We start from the raw sequence: 24326 nt of genomic DNA on the forward strand, positions 1-24326 counted from the left end.
TCTTGTGTAGCAGGAAGTATTATATTGTATGTATGTGTGTATGTGTGTGTGTGTATATATATATATGTATATGTATATGTATATGTATATGTATATGTATATGTATATATATATATATATATATATATATATATATATATATATATATATATATTGTGTAATATATATATATATATATATTGTGTAATATATATATATATATATATATTGTGTAATATATATATATATATATATATATATATATGTGTAATATATATATCTCTCTATCTCATTTTGCCACTATGTATCAATTTGAGAGGCTGAAGCACATAGGAATAAGAGCACTTGTCACGTCCATTGCTCCGTGGTCTGTTTCTGAAGCTTAGGTTCTTTTGGCTGTGGACACTGGTCAGTATGGGCACTCTGACCAGTCTACGGCTACATAGCACATAATGCAACAAACTGCAATGCCCATTTTTTTCAGCTTTAGGAACAATTTGTTGCCTAATCTATCTCGCTGAATTTCACATGCCATTGTATTGAGATAATTTGGTGTTCTTCACTTTACCGGTCAGTGATCTTCATGTTATGGCTGATTGGATTATTCTGTAGTTGCACATTTGTATTTAGAAGTTTTCAGACAAACTTCATATTGGATTGGTAAACCACCCTGTAGAAACGAGAATAACTGTTCCCACCAGTCCAGTTAACAGGCTTCCATTACGCTTTGTGCGTGGGCATGTTATCTGGTTGGGAACATTACATGGCCAGGCACTGGGAAGAAAGGGTCTGATGACTGGTCCCGATGTGGCTTCACCAGCATTGATGGTTTTTGTTACTGTAACTCTTGCACTGGCAATCTGTACTTTTTTGTAAGAGTAGACTGGGAGTATCCAGCAAAAAGAAGGGATTATATCCAAGATGGAAGAAAGTTTTTTTTTATTGATGAAACTGTAGTACATTCACAATGCATTTTGAGCTAAAAGCAATGGAATTGCACTTTATCTCTTTTATTTATTTATTTTTTCCTCTTTTTAGAGCGTTCCCCTCACCGGCCAATCCTTCAAGCTGGACTGCCAGCGAATACATCAGTTACTATTGGAAGTAATGCAGAGTTCTTCTGCAAAGTGTACAGCGATCCACAGCCTCACATACAATGGCTTCGGCACATTGAAATCAACGGGAGCAGAATAGCCTCCGATGGCTACCCTTATGTGGAGATTCTGAAAGTAGGTACATTTATTTAATGTCCCTGAGTATAACCTCTGGCTCTGGAAGTGATGGGGTTAATATAGGTAGCTGCTCCCGGTCTTGTTTAGTGTGAACAGCCCGATGGAAAATCAGCCAACCAGATGCAGCACTTTGAGTCTGCCGAATACAATTAGTCAGGGTCTGTATTATTTATTAACTGGGGGGGGTGTTGCTAAATATAGAGCCGTCTAGGACCATATCCTGACAACAGGCTCTGGCGCACTGACGCGATGTGACGGGGCAGTCTTCTCCTTCACATTGAATGAACCAGTAGGCTTGTCTTCTAGAGTCTGCTTCGAGTTAGTACTTTATTAATTCGGTAATGTTTTCAAATTGTATTGAGCTTTACAGTGTGTTCAGGAAGACAATAAATACACTTTAAATGTTTAAAATATGGTTTTCAGTGAGATAGATATTAGTAGATTTATTGCACATTTCTAATGTAGGATCAGTTTTGTTGATTTCTCAAAAGTCGAAGATCAACTGTAACCAGAACATATACATTTTATGGTAGGTAGGATTAGAACCTCTTAGGGTTTTATTGCTGTTTGTATCCACAGTGGAGACTTTGCCTCTCCCAGGGTTGAAGGGACAGAAAGTGGTGTGAGATCAGACCAAAAAATGATTTTTTTTATTTTTTTATTTTTTTTTTTAATCGGGGAAGCCTTGTGAGATTTTCCTTGCTTCTATGGGCCTTCCTCTCCCAGTGATACCTGTTCCCCTCATTTCATGTCCTGGTGTCCCACTGTGAGGGATAATCTTCTCAGCTAGGTCACAGACTGAAAGAAAAATCTGACAAAGGTTCCATTTATCCAAAACTAAATTAAATGACATACTTTAAAGATGGATGTGCTAGCAGATTTAGATACACTAACTAAAGCTGAACTCCAGCTAACATTTAAAGTGGTGGTAAACTCTGTTCCACCACTTTTTCTAACAGGCAAGCCTATAGTAAAACTTACCTGTAGGTACTGTGAATATCTCCTAAACTTGCACAGTTTAGGAGATATTTAGAGTGCATGCAGCAGGTGACGTTACCGGCGCATGCACTCTGAAGGTCCGGTAAATGGTGCCGGACCTTTAGAGCCCATGCTGTAAACAGAGGCTCCCGTGTGCATACGCAGGAGTGACATGGCACCCGCAGCCACTCATGTACCCACAGGATGCAAACCCGGAATTAAGACCGGGGGAAGAAGTTGGCCCTCTCAGCGGTAACAGCGTGGCGCTGGAGGGCTTTGTTCTAAGGTAGGTCTCTCATAATGTGCTAGTATGTGATGCACATTATGACATTGCCTTGCAGGGATTTATTTTATTTTTTTCCATCAACTGCGGTTTCCTACTGCTTTAAGCAGTTACAGCATTTTTATCTTTTTGTCATCAAGGTTTTACATAAAAGCTGATCATAGTAAGCACCCCGTCAGTGGCAAATAATTTGTCTTAACACTGTAACCGCTACATCTACAGGACAGCATGTTCTGTTGAAAAACAGACTTACTGGCCAAATCACTAGATGAAAATAAGAGAGAAAACCTTTAAAACGAATGCAGCCATCACATCTAAGAATTGGTAAGCTGCACTATAATATTTGCTTTTGGGTTTAACAATGCTTTAAATCAATTATTCATTTGTGTTCAATGTCCTTTTAGTATGAATGCTGCTTAAAAGACTTGTTTACCCACATAGTAAAATAAAAGGTAGTGTTTCGTTTCCCTTTTGGATAACCTACCAGATAGCCGCTACAGATATTGTGAGCAGAGTAATTAGATGTCATAAATGTTCATTACCTGGTAAGCAGCCCTTTAAATATTGGATTCTGTTTTGAGAAACTGTTAATACATGTATCCGGCTTGAATTTTAAATGTAAGAGGTTTATGTACTCTGTAAATATGTCTTATGAAATTTTGGGATACCCAAGACCAGATTTATTAAAATGTACAAGTGTGTCTGCTTGCGACATGCGATTGCGACAAGTTCTTGTAATGAAGAATTTGGACCCGGAATATGACAGCTAGAAAATGTGGCTGTTATGGAGTATTGGAGCCTTGTATTAGATTGGATGCCTGCAGTTACACTTCATGTAGGGACCTAACCTGGTGTGCAAGTAGGTGTGACCAGTCCTGCAGACCAACTGTGTTAAACTCAAATGCCGTTATCTCAAATTGGTTCTAAAGGCTGAAGGCTTTTTATATTCATGCATTCTATACATGAAGGTAAAAAGCCTTCAGAATGCAGCTCCACCAATGATTCACACCGCTCCTCCACCCTAGCCAAGATGTGCTAACGCCTAAAGCTGATCTCCATGTTGCCTGTCAATTTAAAGTGGAGGGCCACCCTGAAAACAAAAAAAATATTAAAAATTACAAAAAAAAAAAAAATGAGAATTTTTTTTTTTACTTACCAGAAATGCTTGTTGCTAGGCACTTTCTCCTAATCTTCCTCTTCCTCCTCCGCGGAGATCTTCTGTCTTCTGTCTTCGTCGCGGCGTCTTCTGGGTAATGAGTCGCGCTGTGTTCTGGGAACTGTGTGTTCCAGAACACAGCGCGTCCCATTCAGAAAGCGCTGCGGGACTCGCGCATGCGCAGTAGCTGCGGGACTCGCGCATGCGCAGTAGGAAACGGGCAGTGAAGCCGTAAGACTCCACTGCCTGTTTCCCTTACAAGGAATGGCAGCACCGGGACCCGAGAGCCGAGGGACGGGTCGGCCTCGGGCGGCCGACATCGCGGGCACCCTGGACAGGTGAGTGTGTTGATTAAGTCAGCAGCTGCAGTGTTTGCAGCTGCTGACTTTTTTTTTTTTTTTTTTTGTATAACCGGCCCTCCTCTTTAAGCTGGTCCAAGCTATTTCCTTTACCAAATGCTACACTAGCTCTAAGCACTGTATATCCTGCATGTAACTTCAGCTACATACAGCACACAGTGCTGGGTTCCAGCCTTCCAGCTGTGAGACAAGAGACCCCCTCCCGCTCAGACTGACTCCTATTTTTTCTGTTTGTTAGACGGGAAGTCTGTCTCACACCCAGAACCTAGCACTGTGTGCTGTATGTAACTTAGGCACTTAGTGAAGGAAATGGTTTGTTTAAATAGCTTGCTTGGACCAAGCTTGTCCAAAGTGTTGGGAAACAGGGATATCCGCTTTTAAAGGAGTTGTAAAGCCTTAAGGTTTTTTTTCTATACATTAAGGTGAAAACCTTTTGTGCTGTAGCTCACCCAACCCCCCCCCCCCCCCCCCCCGACCCTCCTTCTTTTTTTGTTTTTTCTCTTACCTGAGCCACTACAGCAATGTGCAAAAGCACATGGACTCCAGCCACTGTCTCCTCATTGGACAGATTGATAACGTTGGCTCCTGGTGCTGTCAATCAAATCTAGTGACCCTTGAGCAGGGGGCAGGGCCAAGTCCTGCTGTCTGTGTCAATGGACGCAGCAGCAGGACTCGGGAACGAGCTCACACGGGTGCCCCCATGGAAAGTGGCTTTGAGGAGGGGCTTGGAGCGCTGGCAGGGGAACCCAGAAGAAGAGGATCAGGCCTTCTCTGTGCAAAACGATTGAACAGAGCAGGTAAGTATAGGCATGTCTGTTAAAAAAAAAAAAAAAAAAAAAAAAGTTACAACAACTTTAAGAAATTTCCTGCACACTATAGAATAAAAGGCTTTTTTTTAATTGTTCCCCCTTCCTGGGGTCCAGGTATCTCAGATATTGTCCACTTCCTCACAATAACTCAATACAAGCAGCGACATACCACTTACCATTTAAAAAAAAAAAACACACTCAAATTAAGCGGTGCAAAATCTCTTGCACCTAGGTAAACCACAATGTCAATAAAACACCTCTGGCATACAGCAGAAATCAGCATGAAAAAACTGTAATCCAATTTGCTTCCTGGTCTGTCTGACAGGTGATGCCTTTATACAGACAGTCAGCTCAGATGCTGTGACCTCATCTGTCCTTTCTGGACTAGCTGGAATATTTTGTTTTTCTATTAGTTAACATGGATTTACAGAAATAATGCCTAATTAATTTTAATATATTTGCTTTGATCATTTTCAGTCCCATCTCTTGCCTGCAATTGAGCTGCAGAAAAGTCTGTGATCCCAATTTTTTTGTTTGAGTATAGGTCCACTTTCAAATTTACTGTGAAAACCCCTTTTAAAGGCTGTATTTGAATTTTTAAAAGAAAAAGCTAAACACGCCTCTGTATGCAGCAGCATGCTCTGGCCGCATTTAAAATGGCCGATTAGCTGTGGTCAAATACTGTCCATAAACACAAGCTGTCTGTGTCCGGTGCCGGTCAGCAGCTCTGTTTGCATGTAACTGCTTGGATATGAACTGTGGTGGTGCCAGCCATTCATTTAAACAGTGACCGTACCGTTGCTTTTTGCATACAGTGTGTGCACAAAGCTGTTCTCTGCCAACAAGAATCTGCTGGCAGATGCCCGTGTGAAGGAGGCCTCTGATACAAGTGCCTGAACTATGCAATACAATGTTTACTTCAAAATGCTATTGCGTCAGGCAGTAGGAGCCTTGAAGACCTTTTCTTCACTCTTCCAGGTGCCAGCATATTGCCTACTATTATATTTATATAGAATTTAAAAAGCCAAAAGCATATGCATACATTCAGTAGCTTGCAAGTATCCAACTAATGCTTGGAATAGGCAACTTGGAAGTGTGGCACAGGTGACTTTTAGTAAATCTGGCTCTTGGTTTGTGGGAAATATCAGCTCTGTGTTTGTTAATGTGTTGACACCCTGATGTATTCGGTTTATTTCAGCACTCTGGGATTTATAGCTCAGACGCAGAAGTTTTGACCCTGTACAATGTGACAGAGGCAGAGAGTGGGGAGTACATATGTAAAGTGTCCAATTATATTGGTGAGGCCAATCAGTCTGCGTGGCTTACCGTCACCAGACCCATGACTCAAGGTAAAAAAAAATTTGGTGACACCTCCTGAGCTAAATTAAGTCAAACTAGGCCTTTGGGACAATTGCTCTCCAAAAACCAGTTGGTGGGCATATTGTACATCTACCCCTTTTTTATGTCTGCTTTATTTCCATGGAAAAATACTTTTGCGTGTGGCCTGGTTTAGTTTCAGCAATCTTTCTTTCTCTCTCTCTCTCCTGTCGTCTGTGTTATGAACTCTTAATAACTGTATACTTTGCTCAGCTGCTTCCAGGACCCCTTCTTGAGGGAAAAAAAAACGTAATTAATGCCTTCCTGCAGATACTTTAATCTTTACTATGACACTACTTCCTGTTACTGCTGGAATCCAGAAATTATACACATCGTAACAGTCCATCTGGATATTAAATATATGTCTCTGTCTATCAAGAGTGGAAAACCTGTTCTGTTCCAGAATGAACAGCTTTTCAGAAAGTTTGAAGGGCTTGGCTGTCTTTCTTGGTTCTTGGAATGGACTGCCATCATATCAGTCAGTGCAGATCATCCAAAATGGCTGTGGGAGAAAGTAGTGGAATTTTATTTCATGTTGCAAAATTATGGGGTCTGAACAGTTTCCTTTAATTTACTTTTTGTTCCAAATTTTGACCTGGAGGGTCAACTCCCTGATCATGCCCTAACACATAAATACAAAAAAAATATTTTGGATAGAGTAGTTGATGGTTAAATTCCATGCATAGATTTTGTCTTATGGCAGAGAACTATCTCATATTGTCCTGTAGAGACAAAAGGAAGTAAAAGAAAATCTCCGTAAAATAAAGCCAGTCATACATGGATCGAAATTAGTCCATTCAGTAAGGTCCAGCCAAAATTCAATCGGTGTATGGGCTAGCTGGGTTGTACACCAGCCAATCAACTGTTGTAGAACTAGCCTGTTGAGTTTTTCCCTGAGTGATCAATGCTGCAAGCTATAGCCGACAATAGCCTTCCCACCAGCAGAATACAATAGCTCAATGGGAGTGATTCCCTATCCACATTGAATTTGAGGATGAAGGAATCGATTCATTATTTATTTATTTTTATTTTTTTTCCAACTCCCTGCACAAATGAAAAAAATAAAATAATCCTGTATGGCCTGCCTAAGGGAAATCCCTTAGTCATTACCAAACCAAGTGTTCCTGTTGGACAATTGCACCTATTCCTTTTTTGTGGTGACAACAAATTTATATTTTTTTCCACATTTTTAGTCCCAGTGACAGCGGTGACCAATACAAAGGGTATATGTGAATATCTCCAGCAGGAACTCACAACAAAATCTGGTTCTAACCCTATTCCACTCCGCCACATTTCAAGTCCAGGAATCGGGTTGCCAAAGCACCGACAATAGGGATTATGACACTTTTAGAGGCATTTCTATCAGAAAAAGTAAACTCAAGCATCCTAGGTGAAGACCATTTTATGGAAAAATGACTGCTTGTTGGGGCTCCCAAAACTGTAGAAAATAAACTACATTTTCACATCCCATCCCACCTATAATATATGTGTGGGTTTTAGGGCACCCTACTACTAAATTTCTCTAACTGGCTTACAAATTCTGTATTGTTTAATCGCCTGTGATTTCTTTATTTTTTTTCTACTATAGTTTAGCTTTAACTCCTAATCTACAATAACTTTGCTAGAGTGAGATCTTAATAAACTCAGGTTTTCTAAATTCATAAGGCTACTCTAAATTTTTACACTAGTTGCATTTGTGTATAACACAGATCTTAATGGCATGGAATACTACACATTCTTAGTTGAGATGCAGACTTACCCTTTTCTTTGCTTTCTCTATCATCCTGTTTTTCAGAAATGAACAAGGCCATAATGCTTGGGTTTCATTTTTCCATGTGTTTAATCTCCAGCATGTTATAAGTGGGCAGGAGGTCTCAATTTTGGTGACGGGTTTAACTTAAGTTAGCTTCTCTTTAGGCCAGGCTTAAAGGTATATGTATTCCTTAAATCTTCTAACAAGATTTCTTCCAGTGGTTTCTTTTCTTTGTCCTTGGCACCATCTGGTTCCAGGACAATACCTGCCCACACCTCTTCTGGTTCTCATGGCATTTCGCTTGTCCGTCTCCCCCCTTCCCTTCTTCGATGCTGTTCTCTGTAGACTGCAGGAGTCAACACCACCGACAAGGAGATGGAGGTTCTCCACCTGACGAATGTCACTTTTGAGGATGCTGGCCAGTATACCTGCCTGGCCGCTAACTCCATTGGGCTCTCTCACCATTCTGCATGGTTGACCGTTCTTGAAGGTATATATGGTTCTATTCTGTCCTCTCCTCTTAAATGTTACATGCATTTCTGATTCAAAAGGTACCATCTTTCAATGCAAATATAGTTTTAGTTACACTAGACTGCAATGTGTGCTATAATTTTCTAATGATTTCTACAAAGAAATGAATAAGAGAAGAAATGGTTTTAAAATGAAGTACTATTTTCTGTAACTGCTCTTCCCCAGCTGGTTTTAATTTTGTCAAAGCTTAATTGAACAAGCTGAAGTTAGAAGCCAATTGGCTACTATACACAGCTGCACCAGAGTTTGCATTTTCCAGTTGTAGTAAATGAAGCCTCATGCCTCTCTCATGGCCGGTTTCCATTAACACTTAACTTGCTACCCCACCCCCATAAAGCTTAAAGCATTTGCAAACCCCTTTCTTAAAATTTGACCTAAGTACATCTATCTGTAGTGTTTACTTCTATTGCTTCAAAGCTCTGAGTGCCATTTCTGTATGTTCCTCTGTTATCAGCTGAAAAGTTCTCCGACACATGAGATAAGAGAGCTGAAAATTTTGTGTGGGGCAGGGTGCTTAGAGATGGAGCTTGTCTATTCATAAACCAGCTCTGCATGCTGCTTCCTTCCTCTGCCTATGTGGAGTGGGGTGTGTGCCTTTCCTCCAATCAGCTCTCACAGTGTAAGCCCAGACTCCACACCCACTTCTGGAAGAGAGAGATTTATAACACGATCTGCACTTTTCATAAGAGTGTAGAAAGCTGAAGACTGCAGATATACAAGTAAAACTTATGTAGGGAGGTTTGTTTCATCTCTGTGTATCATCTGAAGCTATTCACTTAACTGGCTATATGTGAGAGTTTACACACTTCACCAAGCTCCGAAAATTCCTCTTCCCAGATTAATGCTTAACCCTTAACCTAATTCTTATTACCCTTAACCCTATCCTAACATGTAACCCCATCCCACAAAAAATAGGTTTCCAGGTGTTGAAGGTTCCATCTACCTTACATTGCTAATGGAGGAAAGGAAATTTGTATTAAAATCCCCTTTAACAACTCTCACTACTCAACTGTATCAGTAATAAAACTGCTTTGTTCTTGATACTGGGTTGATTGCTTATATTCTTTAGATGTGTTTATTATACAGTCCAAGGGGAAGTAATTAAACCATTTCAGGGAAGAATTGCTATATGAAAAGTTGAGTTTAATTCCCATTCTCATATCAGCTGAAGGCTCCTGTGTTGCCTTGAGACACATTTCTGATTAAAATGAAATTTTCTAATTTTGTAAGTTTTATTTTTATGTGGGTTAACCCCCTATAAACATAAATTAGACTGAAGTATAGGCAGCATAATAGAACAATTTTTTTTTCTGGAAGTTATTCCACCTTTATTTCTTAAAAGAAAATACCAGCACGATTGATAAATGAGTTGTACAATACACATGCAATTTTTTATTGGCTGAATATATTTAGTGTTGGTTTTTTAAGACTTAAAGCGGATGTAAACCCTCACATATACCCAGTGAAGTGAACAGCCCCAGATTATATACAGGGATGAAACAAATCTCCCTACATAAGTTTTATGTGTATATATGCTGTCTTCAGCTTTATCTATTCTTTGGAAAGTGCACATTGTGTTAGATTTTTTTTTTTTTCTCTTCCTGTTCAGCACTGAGTGTAAAGTCTGGTCATACAGCCATACTCCACATTGGCAATGAAAGGAAGGAATGTGCAGAGCTCTGCTGTGAGAAGGCAAGCTGTCTGTTACTCTATAGCAACCTCCTACGACACAAACTTTCAGCTGCTTTTATCTCCTGTGTCGGAGAACTTGTCAGATAGACTGATAACAGGGCTACAGAGCAGGAGAGAGCCTGCTTTAGAGAGAGATAAGAAAACACTAGATATGTGCCCAGCTCAAATTTCATGAATCAGGTTTACATCCACTTTAAGCCTGGTACACGCTACCGTTTTTTCTTTTCGTGTGAAAAAAACGGACATCTCAGGTCGGGAGCCGCTCTACTAACAATGTGAGGTTAGTCCAGCGATCTCCCCCTCTGAGCTGTTGTGTTCTGACATGTGGACGGCCCCTCTGCCAGAACACTCCGTTCAGCCATTGGCTGAGATCCCTGATCGGGAGTCGTCGGCTGCTGGTTTTCCAGCATGCACGTCCGACAGACCGACATACACCCGGGCTGAATATCAGCTGGTATTTTTGTTCAGGCAAATCGTTCCTGACATTCTGCCTGTGTGTATGGGGCTTTACATTACAGCAGGGCTGGACTGGGACAAAAAATTGGCACTGGACTTCATCTAGACCAGCCCACTTTAATTTTGCAAACACGCACAAAAACAGTATATAAACTATATGTAATTGTGCAAAAAAAGCCTCCCTCTTGCAGCAGGGTACCCAGAGATCCTTTCCTTACATCTGAGTCACCAGAGAGCCTCAGTCTTGCATCAGGGTCCCAAGAGAGCCCCCCACTTATGTCGAAATCCTCAGAGAGCCCCCCCCCTTGCGTCGGGGTCGCCAGAGAGGGTGGGCAGTGAGAGATAATGTAATCTCTCTGATGCCCATGGCTGCACAGTGAGGGCAGAACAGCGGTGATGCAGGGCGGGGTGGTGCTGCCTGCCCGCTCTCTCATGTGGACTGCCGCATGGCTACAGAGAGGCCATGGCCCGGTAGTGGACTGCGGCCCAGTGGTTGGGGAGCCCTGGGACTCGGGGCTGTGGGTCCCAGATTCAGGGCTATAGCCCCAAAAGCCACTCCCTAGCGATGCCACTGGCTGTCAATGAAACCGACCCACTGAGCCATCGGCCCACCGCGATACTCCAGTAGTCCCAATGGCCAGTACATGCCTGCATTACAATACACTGTATGGCGTAAAAAGTATGTAGACCTACGTCAATCCTAATAAACATCTTTGGGGTAAATTGGAACAATGATTGTGAGCCAGGTCTTTTTGTCTGTCAGCTGGACAAAGACCAATGCTGCAAAGATGTTTTGGTTGAAGTTGAGCTTAGGTGTTATCCTCACCTGCTTGTTCTGTGCTGTTAATACTAGTTAACCTTAAATATATACAGTACATTAACTATACATATAAAAAAAAAGGGGAACATTGGATCATTTTTAGGGAGTCTGTTTAGTACGGAACAATTATACTGTAAATCCTAAATCAAAATCGTCACTTATAAACGGGGTAAAATATCTAATTTATATGTCAGAATGGCCGCAACCAGGCAGTATTTGGAGTACATGTAGAGTGTTGATTTTACAGCTCCTTATATGAGCGCACTAGTAGATGCTATGCATTTTAACTTTAGTGTGAACAAATTGTCTGATTTTATTTACAACTTGGTAAATAGAGAGTTTAACGGGCCCTTGTGACCTGTATTGTCCTGCCTTTACTCACAGCTGGAGGATTGCTCTGAAAGTTACAGATTAATAATGTTTCACTTTGAAATGTCCCCTAGTCTGTTGTCCTTTTGGCTCATATGAAATGCATGTGTTTTGTCAGTGCTCCAGTGTTTAGGAGGGTTATAAAGCCAGTTCTGTTTGTTAATTTTACGACTATGTGCATGTATTTGTGCTGAAGAGGTCAATGGAGCCGGTTTACAATAAATTAAACTACACAAGGTGCAAAGATCTAGTTTAGCTTTATTAACCCAAATAGACACTGGAAGTACCAAAATGTTGATGGGATTTTCTTTCTCTTCTATCCATCTTGCGAATATGGCATCTATCTTTTCTCTATTATTCTGCCATATATTGTATTTTCTGTCCATCGTCAATTTGGTTTTTGCTTTTGTTGTACATGTATGCTGAAATTTTAGTGTTTTTATTTTTCTTTTGTTTGTTTGTTTTTTTTTTGTGTGTTTTTTTTTTTTTTTTTTTTTTTTTTTTTTTTCATTTTATTTTTTTTACTCATGAGTATCTGTAATACATTCATATGTCTTAGCTCAAGGCAAAATAAGTTACTTTAAAGTACACCTGTCATGATGGAACTATGTTGGCTGATTCCATTGCCATACAATTGACAATGGTTTTGAAATGGCTTGCCCAACTAGCTCCTATAAGTGTGATAGTCTAGTATCCACAAAATGACCATACGGTGTGTTTACAGAATGTCTTTTTGGGTTTGCTGCTCACAAGCATTAGAGACGGCAATACAACTAGCATTTTTAGAAGGATGCCAGCAATGATTGCCCCTCTGTCTATTTCTCTCATGAGAGGTGTACTGCATTTAAATCGGTAGTTCAGCCATAATCATAAATAATGCAGTTTGTATTACTAGTATTTTCTGTTACTCAAGGAGCAGTATACGTGCATAGGTTACCTATAGTTACAACAAGGTCTAATGTATACATAAATGCGTGTGTGTGTGTGTGTGTGTGTTTTTTTTATTTTTTTATTTTTTTTGTGTGCTCAGAGTTCATCTTCAAACTAATAAATAAAACATTTTATAATCTATACACTTCAAATAGGATCACTTGTCTCTGTATTAGCTCTCTAGTACTATTACATATTTCTCACTGCCCCCTTACTCTAAATGATTTAAGGCTTTGTGGATAAGGAGCTGTGAACAATATTTACAGCATGTTTACAAGTTTATGCATCACCACACTTTTAACCATAAGTAATTCAGAACACATTTATACAAATGTATTGATTGCGCTTTTTAAACATTAATAACCCTCTCATGTACATGGGCACAGCTGTGGATGAGAAACCGGCACACATGACCTCCTCACTACACCTTGAGATTATCATTTACTGCACGGGAGCTGCCATCGTGTCTGCCATGTTTGTGACCATCATTATCTTCAAGATGAAGCATCCTTCCAAGAAGTCTGACTTCAACAGCCAGCTGGCTGTCCACAAGCTGGCCAAGAGCATTCCACTGCGCAGACAGGTAACAGAAAGTATATAGGGGGTTTACATGCCTTACACACCACACATTGATCAGTTCGGATAGTTGCAACATACCAAGTTTAGTATGGTGAAACTAAGTTCACAGTGCTTTGTGGAGGACATAGACTATTTTGTATCAGCTCCTACAACAGGGGGGTTTACAGTTTAGTATTGCTACTGCAGTAGCAGTAGGACTCGCATATAGAATGCTGGGTCTAGTTTGTGAGAGAGCTTACCTGCATAACTTTGGGTTGTGGAAGAAAACTCCTATACCAGGGGTCTCCAAACTTTCTAAAGAAAAGTGCCAGTTTACTGTCCTTCAGGCTTCAAGGGTGCCAGGCTGTGCCCAGTTGAAGTAACCAATGCTGATCTTTGGTATTAGGGGAAGAAGTAGTTGGTATCGGTAGGAGGAATAGTGCCCCATCGAGTTCAGTGCAAGCAATCCTGCCTCATTGTTGTTTTCAGTGGCAAGAATAACGCCTCAAGGGCTGTATAAAGGCAAGTAAAGGGCCACAGTTTGGAGACCACTGTCCTATACAAACAGCAAACTTGTGAAAACCGCCAAACAAAAGAGAAAACACTGCAGGCCAGTTTGTTTAAAATGTCTTGATTTCATGTGACGGTCTGATCTCCTCACCTGGGATCCTTGTTTTCTGATGTCCTTGTTGGTTGAAATGCTTTAATAAGTGAGGATTGGATCCCAGGTGGGTGTTTCTGCCATATTGTTTGGTGAACGTTTTAAGTGGAGATTGGCCTAGAAGTTGTTCCTACGCCCAAGGTGGAAAGAAAATATTTATACGTGGGGTTTTTGGCGGGGTATTGTTTTTTTGTTTTTTTCTTTGTTATGCAAACGTGTAGTGAACACGTACTCTACATGCAGATCATGTCCTGGATGTAATTTACCAGCAATACACCTAACCCACTTAGCTACTGAGCTGTTTAACTCATTTTATGCATCTATAAAATAAAAACTTATAAAGGCGAGCTCCTGGAAGTATAATTGGAAAAGTGGCTAGTGAGCATAACGTTGTTTTAGTTTAGCATGTTTGGTCTGTGAGTTCCGTGCGTCTGGTCATTGCTATTTTATGAATGGAACGTGTTGATGCTAATGCTGACCCAATGGACATTCATTGCAGTGGCTAATTCCATTTATAAAACTGCAGTTTAGCTAAATCAACTAAACCATAGTCAAGAAATGACTGCATCAAACTGATTTTACAGTATTTTTTTTTTACTAGCTACTCTGTTGCTAAAATAAATCCTCCTGCAAAGAACACATGGGATACTCTCTTCCTCTTCTGCCATCCATCTTTGCAGTATTGAAGAGATGTGTATCCCATCCCTTCTTTGCAGAAACTTCTATATTTTGAAAATTTATTTTAACAAATAGACTCTATTTTTCACCCAAGATTTACTCCTTTTTCTAATGGAATCTTATATGCAGTAAATATTGGGTGAACATTTTTAAAAATAGACTCCTAAGTGTTATGTGACTAAAGCAGACCATGCACTTTGTGTATAATCTCATTTAGGTTCATCAAAACTGCAGTATGTAAAGTAAACATCTATAATAACAACCTGTTTAAGTTTGTTTAGAATCAGGCAGGCTCATGCACCACTACTAGCTGTTGATAAAGTTGAAAAATAATTGTGTATGATGAGTTTTAGGCTAACCATGAATGAAGCAAAGTTTGACCAGTTCCTGAGGAATCTGCTAAAATTCACTTTGTGGGTTACCCTGTTGGCATTCTCCTGCCTGACAGCCTTTGACTGAAAAATTGAGGGAGCCAGCATTAAATTGTCAGTTGAACCGTACCTGCACCCATTTAGATGCAGGTACAGTTTAGGAGTTTAGGTATTTTGACAGCCAGTTGGACCGGCTGTGAAAATACAATAGCCACAGCAGGAGATTTGTCCTTTTGCACCGTTGGCATGGATGGAGGAATCTATAGGAATCTGTAGAGTTCTTTAATTCAGCCTGCAGGCTGAGCAAAAACGTTCTCTGTATATGGCCAGTTAAAGACTATCTGGTTTATTAAGTTCAGCAGTGCAAGAAGCAAGATGTGCTTCGACTGTTACAGAAGTCATATCAATAAAAGATCACTTAAATGGTTGATATGGTTACTGCGCTTTGCCTTTAGGGTCTAATAAATGTTTTTTCCAAATCACAATAGTTCTTTCTTAAACAAAATCTGCCCTTTTTGTAGCTTTACTTTCCCAATATTCTTCTGGCACAATCACTTTTTTCAGTTGTTGCTTAAAATATCTTCTTGCGCAATCCCTTTCCGTCCATACTTCCGTTCACAACACCTCCAGGTAAATACTTTTATCTCTGACTCATTCCCAAACTCCGTGTCACTACCTGACCTATTGACCACAGGGCTATTTACTGTTGCAGCTTTTCCAATATTTGTTCTAAGAGAAACATAATTGTAGCAGTAATGCTAGATGTGAACACATCCGTTTCTTCGTATGGATGTACCCTTTACAGAGCTGCTGCCACCTACACACCAGTACACAGTAAAAAAAGCACTTTTAAGTACAAGATTTGTAACATTTACTTTGTGATGTTGATTGTGTATGTAGAAAAGGAAATTGCTTATTGGCCTAAGCAGTGTGCACTCTGAAGCTACACAAAGTTAAGGAGGCAAAATAGGAAAGGTTCTCTTACTAAATTTCAAAGAGCTTTTATGGTATCCCAGCAGTAATGTTTGGGCATAAAGAAAAATAGAAAACAACCAGATTATTTTATTCAACATAATTATTGGCCTCTGCTTGTATTATTGGTTTACATACAGATTAATTCAATATCAATTGACCATATAAGTTCAACTCCGCATTGAATAACTTTATAAACCAAACTTGAAGACAGCTCAGCCACTAAGACTGAATAAACAATCAGACTTCAGTTTTATTTAACACAACTGCCCCCTCTTAACTTTAAAAAGAGGGACCCTACCACATAATAAACGAAAGGGGAAGGAGCAGTGGAATGTTCTGCTTGACGATCCTCCTCAGGCAACTGGCCCCAGACCCAACAAGTCTACCCTTTTTATAGAGACTCCCAGGAATTGCAGAACATTCCAGAGATCTGACCTTCTCTGACATTAAGACAGGGTAACCCTCACTTTCCAGAAGGTTCCAGAACAACTGACTTGGAATAGCAGATCACAGACTCTCCCACTGTTTTATACAGCGGGGGACCTTGGAACTGCTACTGCCATGATCCCATAAGGAAAAGGGTGGCCATAAAACAGGCATACCCTCCTTTTCTTATGTTCTTAGAGCATATACACAGTATTGTACAGAATCATCCTATATCCTCCTTTTCATGTATATGGTTGGAAAAGTCAACATTTTGCAACTGTAACAGTGTTTTGGATTTTTTTTCTCTTAAGAATGGAAGGGTTGCATTTGTACAGCCTAAAGTATTTTCAGAAATTGACAGGCCTACATTTTTAGAACACTTCTGCTGATTTTAGAGCTGCTTTGTTTATTCTGTACATAAGGTAACCTGCTGTTATTGGTCTCCCCATCACAGGTGTCTGCAGATTCCAACTCTTCAATGAATTCTGGAGTAATATTGATTAGGCCTTCTCGGCTGTCCTCGAGTGGAACACCAATGTTAGCTGGTGTATCTGAATATGAGCTTCCTGAAGATCCCAGATGGGAAGTAGCAAGGGACAGGTGAAGAACCCATAAATGACTGCACTTTTTTTATTTTTTGTTAACTTTTGTTCAGTCTTTTTTTTTTTTTTTTTCTGTCTGTCCACATATGTTTTACAAACGCAAATATGTTTTTACATAGGTTAGTCCATGGGAAACCACTTGGAGAAGGCTGCTTTGGTCAAGTAGTTATGGCAGAGGCTATTGGGTTAGACAAGGAGAAACCAAACAGGATCACAAAAGTTGCAGTCAAAATGCTTAAATGTAAGTTTTATCTTTCATCAAGAGTTGAAGACCTATTTTGCACCTTGTAAAGTAATGTTTGGCCAGAAATGTACATTCTCCCTTTGAGAGCTGCAACAGTATTTCAGTTGTTTAACAATGGGTAGCTATTGATGTATTGACTTTGGTACAATCAGCCTGCCCATACATGTTTTGAAACTATGGCTGGCTTTAGTGACAATTGATATATCTGTGTTAGCAAGGATCCTGCATAATGAAAGGAGGTGGCATATCTCAGAGACAAGTGGGCCATCACCAATTCAAAGACTATAGGTTGCTCGTTTATCTTCTAGTGCTAAAAAATACAAGAAATATACCAGAAATGTTTGCCACAATGTACACTGGCTCAGCGTTTACCATGACTGCATCAGTGAGGTCCTGAGCTCAAATCCTTCCAAAGCACTATCTATTGGTTTTCTGTTTCTTCTCTAGGTATATGTGAGATTCTTCCAATAACATGCTTGTTTGTAATTTGACATTTTAAATTGGGGTTAGATTGTGGGTCGAGGCTGGTGGCTTGCGATTGTGAGCTCCACTGGGACAGGAAGTGATATGAATGGAGATAATACAATAATTGTTTGCTAATACAAGTAATACCATTTTTAAGGCCTCGTGCACACTGGACGTTTTTACAGCTACTGTTTTTGGCTTCAGTCCATAAACTGCCCAGCATGTTATCCTATATGTGCATGCACACACAGGCTGTTATCAGCAGTTTTCTAAATGGAAAAACCCCCCCAGAACTAGTGGGTTTTGAGGAGTTTTTCAGGTGTAAAAACGCTCTTAACTCTGGAAAAAAAAAAGCTGAAAACAGCTTTAAAGCGCCAAAAGTGGCTATTTGGCGTTTATCAGCGTTTTTGAGCCATAAGCATTTATGGGAGTATAATTTTGCTAAAAGCGCTACAGCCAAAAAAAAGCTGAAAAACTCACTCTAACGTTACTGGCTTTTTAATAACGTCCAGTGTGCATTAAGCCTAATACTTGTAAATATATCCACAAATAACCATGCAATGTGTGTGTTGTTTTTTGCTTCAGCTGATGCAAGTGAGAAGGACTTGTCTGACCTAATTTCAGAAATGGAAATGATGAAAATGATTGGAAAGCACAAAAATATCATCAATCTTCTTGGGGCCTGTACACAGGATGGTAAGTCCCAGAGCAGTCATAACAGTGGAAATGTTTATTATGAGACTGTGTTAAATCCTTTAGTGTGATTTTCTGTCCTCACCCCAACAACCATTTTTGAATACAAATTGTTTTGATTTTTACTTGGGAAAAGACGGCTTTAGCAGAGATTGAGTACTGTCGAGAGATGTCCTGCATTCCACACACTACTGGCTGATCTATGTCATTCAGTTCTTTGCAATAGACTCCATTTCCTTTTCTCCTCCTCCATGAAAGAATGTTAGTGTTTATGAACAGATTGGAAGGGAGTAGTAGTAGTAGTACAGGTGACGCCATCATATATTGGGAATCGCCACTGGTGATCACAAGTATTCCTGCATTAATAAAGCTCATCAGTCTTTTGCCAGTATTTTTCAGTGCACCAGTATCTCCAGGGAGCTGCAGTATACAAGGCACAAAGTAATGGAGATCTAAGTTTGTATTTTGGGGGTTCTTTAAAGCAAGCAGTGTAAGTGCCTACATTTGGCTTGGTGTTTGCCTCTTACAGTTTGCTGCACAACAGAGCACAGACTGGGGGTGGGAAAAGAAAAGCCGCACGAGGAGCCAGTCAGTTGTGCTACAGTTCTCAAGAAACAGGAAAGAGCAACATGACAGATATGAACTGATCAGTTTGTGGCTTCTTCCACTTTCTAGTGAAAGGCGGCGGGGTGGGGGGGCGCGCAAGACCTGTAAATGTTAACTGCAGCAGAGCACATTTAAGTTTTCTGCTCTGCCAGACAGGGATGGACAGATAAATAATTTGGCAGCATAGGTGTGCACAGCCCATTGCATTAGGGTGTGCACCACAAAGCTCAAACACACACTACTGATCACACACTGTGTTCATTCAGAAAGGGAAGGGGTCAGTAAATTACATATTTACCGGCCCCTTCCCCAATTCACCCTAAAACATCCCAGCAGCTACACCCGCCAGAGTAGGGAAGCCAGCAGTGGTGCGGGAGGAAGTGGGGAGGGGGGCTAGGACACTAGGAGAATCTATGCTGCACAGAGTGATTAGGGTGTGCCTGGGCACACGCCTATGTTTGGCAGGTAACACTGCTCCTTTATATGCATTTTATCTGTGTTTACCCATTAGCTTGGAGTTCAGCTTTAAGTATTGACTTTGTTTTTTCGTTGATACATAAAACTCATGAGCTTTGGCTAACTTTACTAGTGGTATAACCTGCTTTTCTGACCAGTGCATTTTGTGCATGAACTGAGTCCTACGTGATTATTCTAGGTCCTTTATATGTGATCGTTGAATATGCTGCTAAAGGGAATCTCCGGGAATATCTTCGAGCCAGGCGTCCACCAGGCATGGAATATTGCTACAACCCTATCTGTGCCCTCGATGAGCAGCTCACCTTTAAAGACCTGGTCTCCTGTGCCTATCAGGTTGCACGCGGCATGGAATACCTGGCTTCCAAAAAGGTAAACTATTTATTGATCTATCCATTTAAGCTCTTATCTTTTTTCTTGTAAGTGGGTCGACTCCTCATGACAGAAGCCGTTTGTTTGGCGAGCATGCTGGAAAACCAGCAACTGTGATTGGCTCCCGATCAGTGCTCTCAGTCAATGGCAGAGAGCCCTGACCAGTGTGTTCTGATGAGGTGGCCGTCAGAACACAATAGCTCAGTGGATGAGATTGCTGTACTAACATTGGATCTTTAGTACAAGGGATCTGACCAGAGCTGGCGGTTGTACCAGGCTTTACATACAAACAGGACATCTTATCTGAGATAATCAGTATTTAAAGTGTTTTCCCTCCTTTCAGTGCATCCACAGAGATCTTGCTGCTCGGAATGTTCTTGTAACCGAGGATAATATAATGAAAATTGCTGATTTTGGCCTTGCCCGTGATATCCACCATATTGACTATTACAAAAAGACAACAAATGTAAGTATTGCTTTTATTGGGGCTGATAAATATTTCTCTACTGACCCATGACCATGTTGTGATCTTTTCTACCTGCCCATCACTATGCTTTTTATGTTATTTCATGCCACATTATTGGGCCTTTTCCAAAGCACCCAGGAAAGGGGACACCAATAAATTGCAAGTCTAGATTATTTTCCCAATGCTCTACAAAGCCAAGAGACTTTTGTTATTGAGGCATTGGTTTTTTTTTCTGAAACATTGCCTTCCAAAATTAAATACCTGAAGGATTCCTATGACTTGCTGACAAACACTATTTGAAGTGGCATTGATTATAGCATTGCTCTCATATCCTATGGCATTTCAGCTTCCTCTCATTTAGCCAGGCTTTGACAATGCTAATTATTTAGTTTTAGTGTATTTCACTGGTCTCACAGAAGCTACCTCACTAATATTTCAGTAACATTAAAGTTTGTCACTCCTAAGCCACATCCGTATAAATCATTTGAACAAAAGGGGAAATAAACCACTAGGTCAGAATTTTAAAGGCAGATTGGACCAATGATATTAAAATAAAAAAATTAAAATCATGTTTTCTTTACACATAAAGGTAGAAAAAACATATAAACATACACAATATATTATAAAAGAGGCATATACAGTATCTCACAAAAGTGGGTACACACCTCACATTTTTGTAAATATTATATCTTTTCATGTGACAACACTGAAGAAATGACACTTTACTACAATGTAGTGTAGTAGTGAGTGTACAGCTTGCATAACAGTGTACATTTTCTGTCCCCTCAAAATAACTCAACACACAGCCATTAATGTCTAAACCATTGGCAACAAAAGTGAGTACACCCCTAAGTGAAAATGTTTAAATTGGGCCCAAAATGTCAATATTTTGTGTGGCCACCATTATTTTCCAGCACTGTCTTAACCCTCTTGGACATTGAGTTCACCAGAGCTTCACAGGTTGCCCCTGGAGTCCTCTTCCACTCCTCCATGATGACATCACGGAGCTGGTGGATGTTGGAGACCTTGCGCTCCTCCACCTTCCGTTTGAGGATGCTCAATAGGGTTTAGGTCTGGAGACGTGCTTGGCCAGTTCATCACCTTTACCCTCAGCTTCTTTAGCAAGGCAGTGGTCATCTTGGAGAGGTGTGTTTGGGGCCTTATAATGTTGAAATACTGCCCTGCAGCCCAGCCTCCAAAGGGATGGGATCATGCTCTGCTTCAGTATTTCGCAGTACATGGTGCCATTCATGGTTCCCTCAATTAACTGTAGCTTCCAAGTGCCGACAGCACTCGTGCAGCCCCAAACTATAACACTCCTACCACCAAGTTGACTGTAGTCTTTGTACTCCTCACCTGGTTGCCACCACACACGCTTGACACCATCTGAACCAAATACATTTTTATCTTGGTCTCCTCAGACCACAGGACATGGTTTCAGTAATCCATGTGCTTAGTCTGCTTGTCTTCAGCAAACTGTTTGCAGGCTTTCTTGTGCATCATCTTTAGAAGAGTCTTCCTTCTGTGATGACAGCCATGCAGACCAATTTGTTGCAGTGTGTGGCGTATGGTCTGAGGGGTGACATGCTGACCCCCGCCCTTTCAACATCTGCAGCAATGCTTGTCCGCACTCATACGTCTATTTCCCAGAGAACCTCTGGATATGACGCTGAGCACATGCACTCAACTTCTTTGGTAGACCTGTTCTGAGTGGAAGCTGTCCTGTTAAACAGCTGTATGGTCTTGGCCAATGTGCTCTGCAGTTCAGTTTCAGGGTCTTGGCAAACTTCTTATAGCCTAGGCCAGTGATGGCGAACCTTGGCACCCCAGATGTTTTAGAACTACATTTCCCATGATGCTTGTGCCTTCTGCAGTGTAGTAGAGCATCATGGGAAATGTAGTTCCAAAACATCTGGGGTGCCAAGGTTCGCCATCACTGGCCTAGGCTATCTTTATGTAGCATTTTTTTCTACCTTTTTTTTTATGTGTAAATAAAATTATATTTTTAAACTAACATCGTTGGTCCAATCTGCTTTTAAAGTCTGACCTAGTGTTTTATTTTCCATCTCACTAATATTTCAATGTCTAGAAACATGGAAGAATAGTGTGTTATTTTGACATAAAAGTGATCAGTGCCTTCGGTATTACATTATGTTGACGTCTGAATTTCTTGATAGGGCCGCTTGCCGGTAAAATGGATGGCTCCCGAAGCTCTATTTGACCGAATCTACACTCATCAAAGTGACGTGTAAGTATATTGTGTATTATTTATCGCTATAAACAGAGTTTGAGCCAAATAGTTATAATGCATCTTTCATTTGTGCTCAACAGTTTTTGACAGTCAATTGCAGAATGTGACACAGAGGTACAAGTATCACGCGTGTGTTTTTAGATTTTTTTTTATTTTTTCAAATTGTACACCTTGGAATTCTTTGTTCTTAGATTTAGCTGTAAACCCGTTCTGTCAGGTATCCAGATTGCTACTACCATAAAATCAGACACATGCTTCCTGTACAGTTCTCATGCTGCTGAATGATATGCTGGGTGTGAAAAAAGCCTTTTTTGCTAGTCCTATATCGAGCATAGTCATTCTTGAATTATAGATGAAAACATTTTAGACCTGGGCATAACCATTGAGATGCATTACTGACCAATCATAATCACAGTACTACATTTATTATTTTTCTTTGTTAAATGGGTCTATGCTACCCACAGCCATCATACAAAATGGATGGTTCCTTCTCTAAATGTCATTTTTTCAGTGCAGGAATTTCTTTCTGGTGGCTTTTGGAAAACCGCTAAGTTTGGTTTCAGGCAAGTAGTTAAATACATGGTTAAAATACATATTTGGGTACTGGTTTACCTGCCAAAGAATTTCTAATTAAAATGGAACTAAAAAATCTTTTTTTTTTTTTTTTTTTTTAATTGCCAGGAGGTAGTCTTTTATTGCAGAAGAGACTCTGTCTCCTCTGCAAACAAAGCACGTTTTTTTCCTGCCAGCATGTTTCTTTTAGTTGTACACTGAGCCATGAATTTACAGCTTAGTGTACATTCTTAGCATGCTGTGGGTGCTGGAACAAAGTAACTCTCATACAGGAGTTAGGTCTTTTCAGACCAGTCAGTCAGGTTGCCTGAGGACTCTGGACCCAGAAAAAGTCTGGGAGAAGATTTTGGCAGTGATAGTGATTAGGGTGCATCACTGGAGGATGGCAATTTGGGAGGCATGTTTAGTAAAATTTACAAATATGCTATGTATTTGTGCACATTATGGCAAAAGCCAAAAATGTTATAGCACATATAGTTAAGTAGTGTTGGGTCTTCTGCACTAATGACATGGTTTATTCCAGGTGGTCATTTGGGGTACTACTGTGGGAAATTTTTACACTTGGAGGCTCGCCATATCCTGGGGTCCCTATGGAAGAACTATTTAAGTTACTAAAAGAAGGACATCGGATGGACAAGCCCACAAATTGTACCAATGAACTGTGAGTACTAAATATTTTCTGCATGGTTGCTGTCAAATTCATACAGTTCGGTTACTAATGCTTTGATTTAGGGAAGAATTCAGAAGTAGCCAATTGGTGACAGTGAGTTCTGTTGACTAATTCTACAGTGTCACTGTAAATCATGTTAAAATGACACATGAGAGAAATGTATGCTTTTTTTTCTTACATTTGCTTTTGGGAATACTAGTTGCTTGATTTAATATTCCACTAGCTTTAATTTACTGAGCAGGAACAAGTATAGAGCTTAGAAGTTCATGCGTTACTGGGAAATAAGTAACTGGCTGCATGCATCTTAGTTCGCATTTGTAAAAGCAAAATATGTTTGCCAATATGCCCTAATGTATAAAAGAAATCACTTTTGTGAATCTGCAAAGTATATTACCTGTAGATCCTGACAGTTACAACACTTTCTGTTTCATGTGAACAACAGTGAGCTGCTGCCTTACAATTAGCAGCAATCTTGCCAGCCTGTTGTGCAGTCTCTTTGAGTTGGCCATTCTGCCTA

The 24326-nt window shown here is 40.3% G+C and overlaps 1 protein-coding gene across 3 annotated transcripts in view; it reads left to right on the forward strand.

Annotated features, from left to right (window-relative positions):
* The window catches only part of FGFR1 (fibroblast growth factor receptor 1), a 126763-nt gene that overhangs the window by 96534 nt on the left and 5903 nt on the right, over positions 1-24326 (forward strand). For 2 of the 3 annotated variants that reach the window (XM_077469936.1, XM_077469938.1), the window contains 10 exons: positions 1018-1208; positions 5995-6145; positions 13111-13307; positions 16848-16993; positions 17115-17236; positions 18290-18400; positions 19659-19849; positions 20193-20315; positions 22493-22563; positions 23663-23800. In XM_077469936.1, coding sequence (XP_077326062.1) covers positions 1018-1208; positions 5995-6145; positions 13111-13307; positions 16848-16993; positions 17115-17236; positions 18290-18400; positions 19659-19849; positions 20193-20315; positions 22493-22563; positions 23663-23800 — 1441 coding nt within the window. Of the gene's footprint in view, positions 1-1017; positions 1209-5994; positions 6146-8271; positions 8417-13110; positions 13308-16847; positions 16994-17114; positions 17237-18289; positions 18401-19658; positions 19850-20192; positions 20316-22492; positions 22564-23662; positions 23801-24326 lie in introns of all 3 variants that reach the window. The other variant, XM_077469937.1, reaches the window with a different exon arrangement.

Source organism: Lithobates pipiens, unplaced genomic scaffold, assembly GCF_037356315.1.
Source record: "Lithobates pipiens isolate NorthernLeopardFrog02 unplaced genomic scaffold, aLitPip1_a1.2 Scaffold_8, whole genome shotgun sequence".
NCBI classification, from domain to species: domain Eukaryota; kingdom Metazoa; phylum Chordata; class Amphibia; order Anura; family Ranidae; genus Lithobates; species Lithobates pipiens.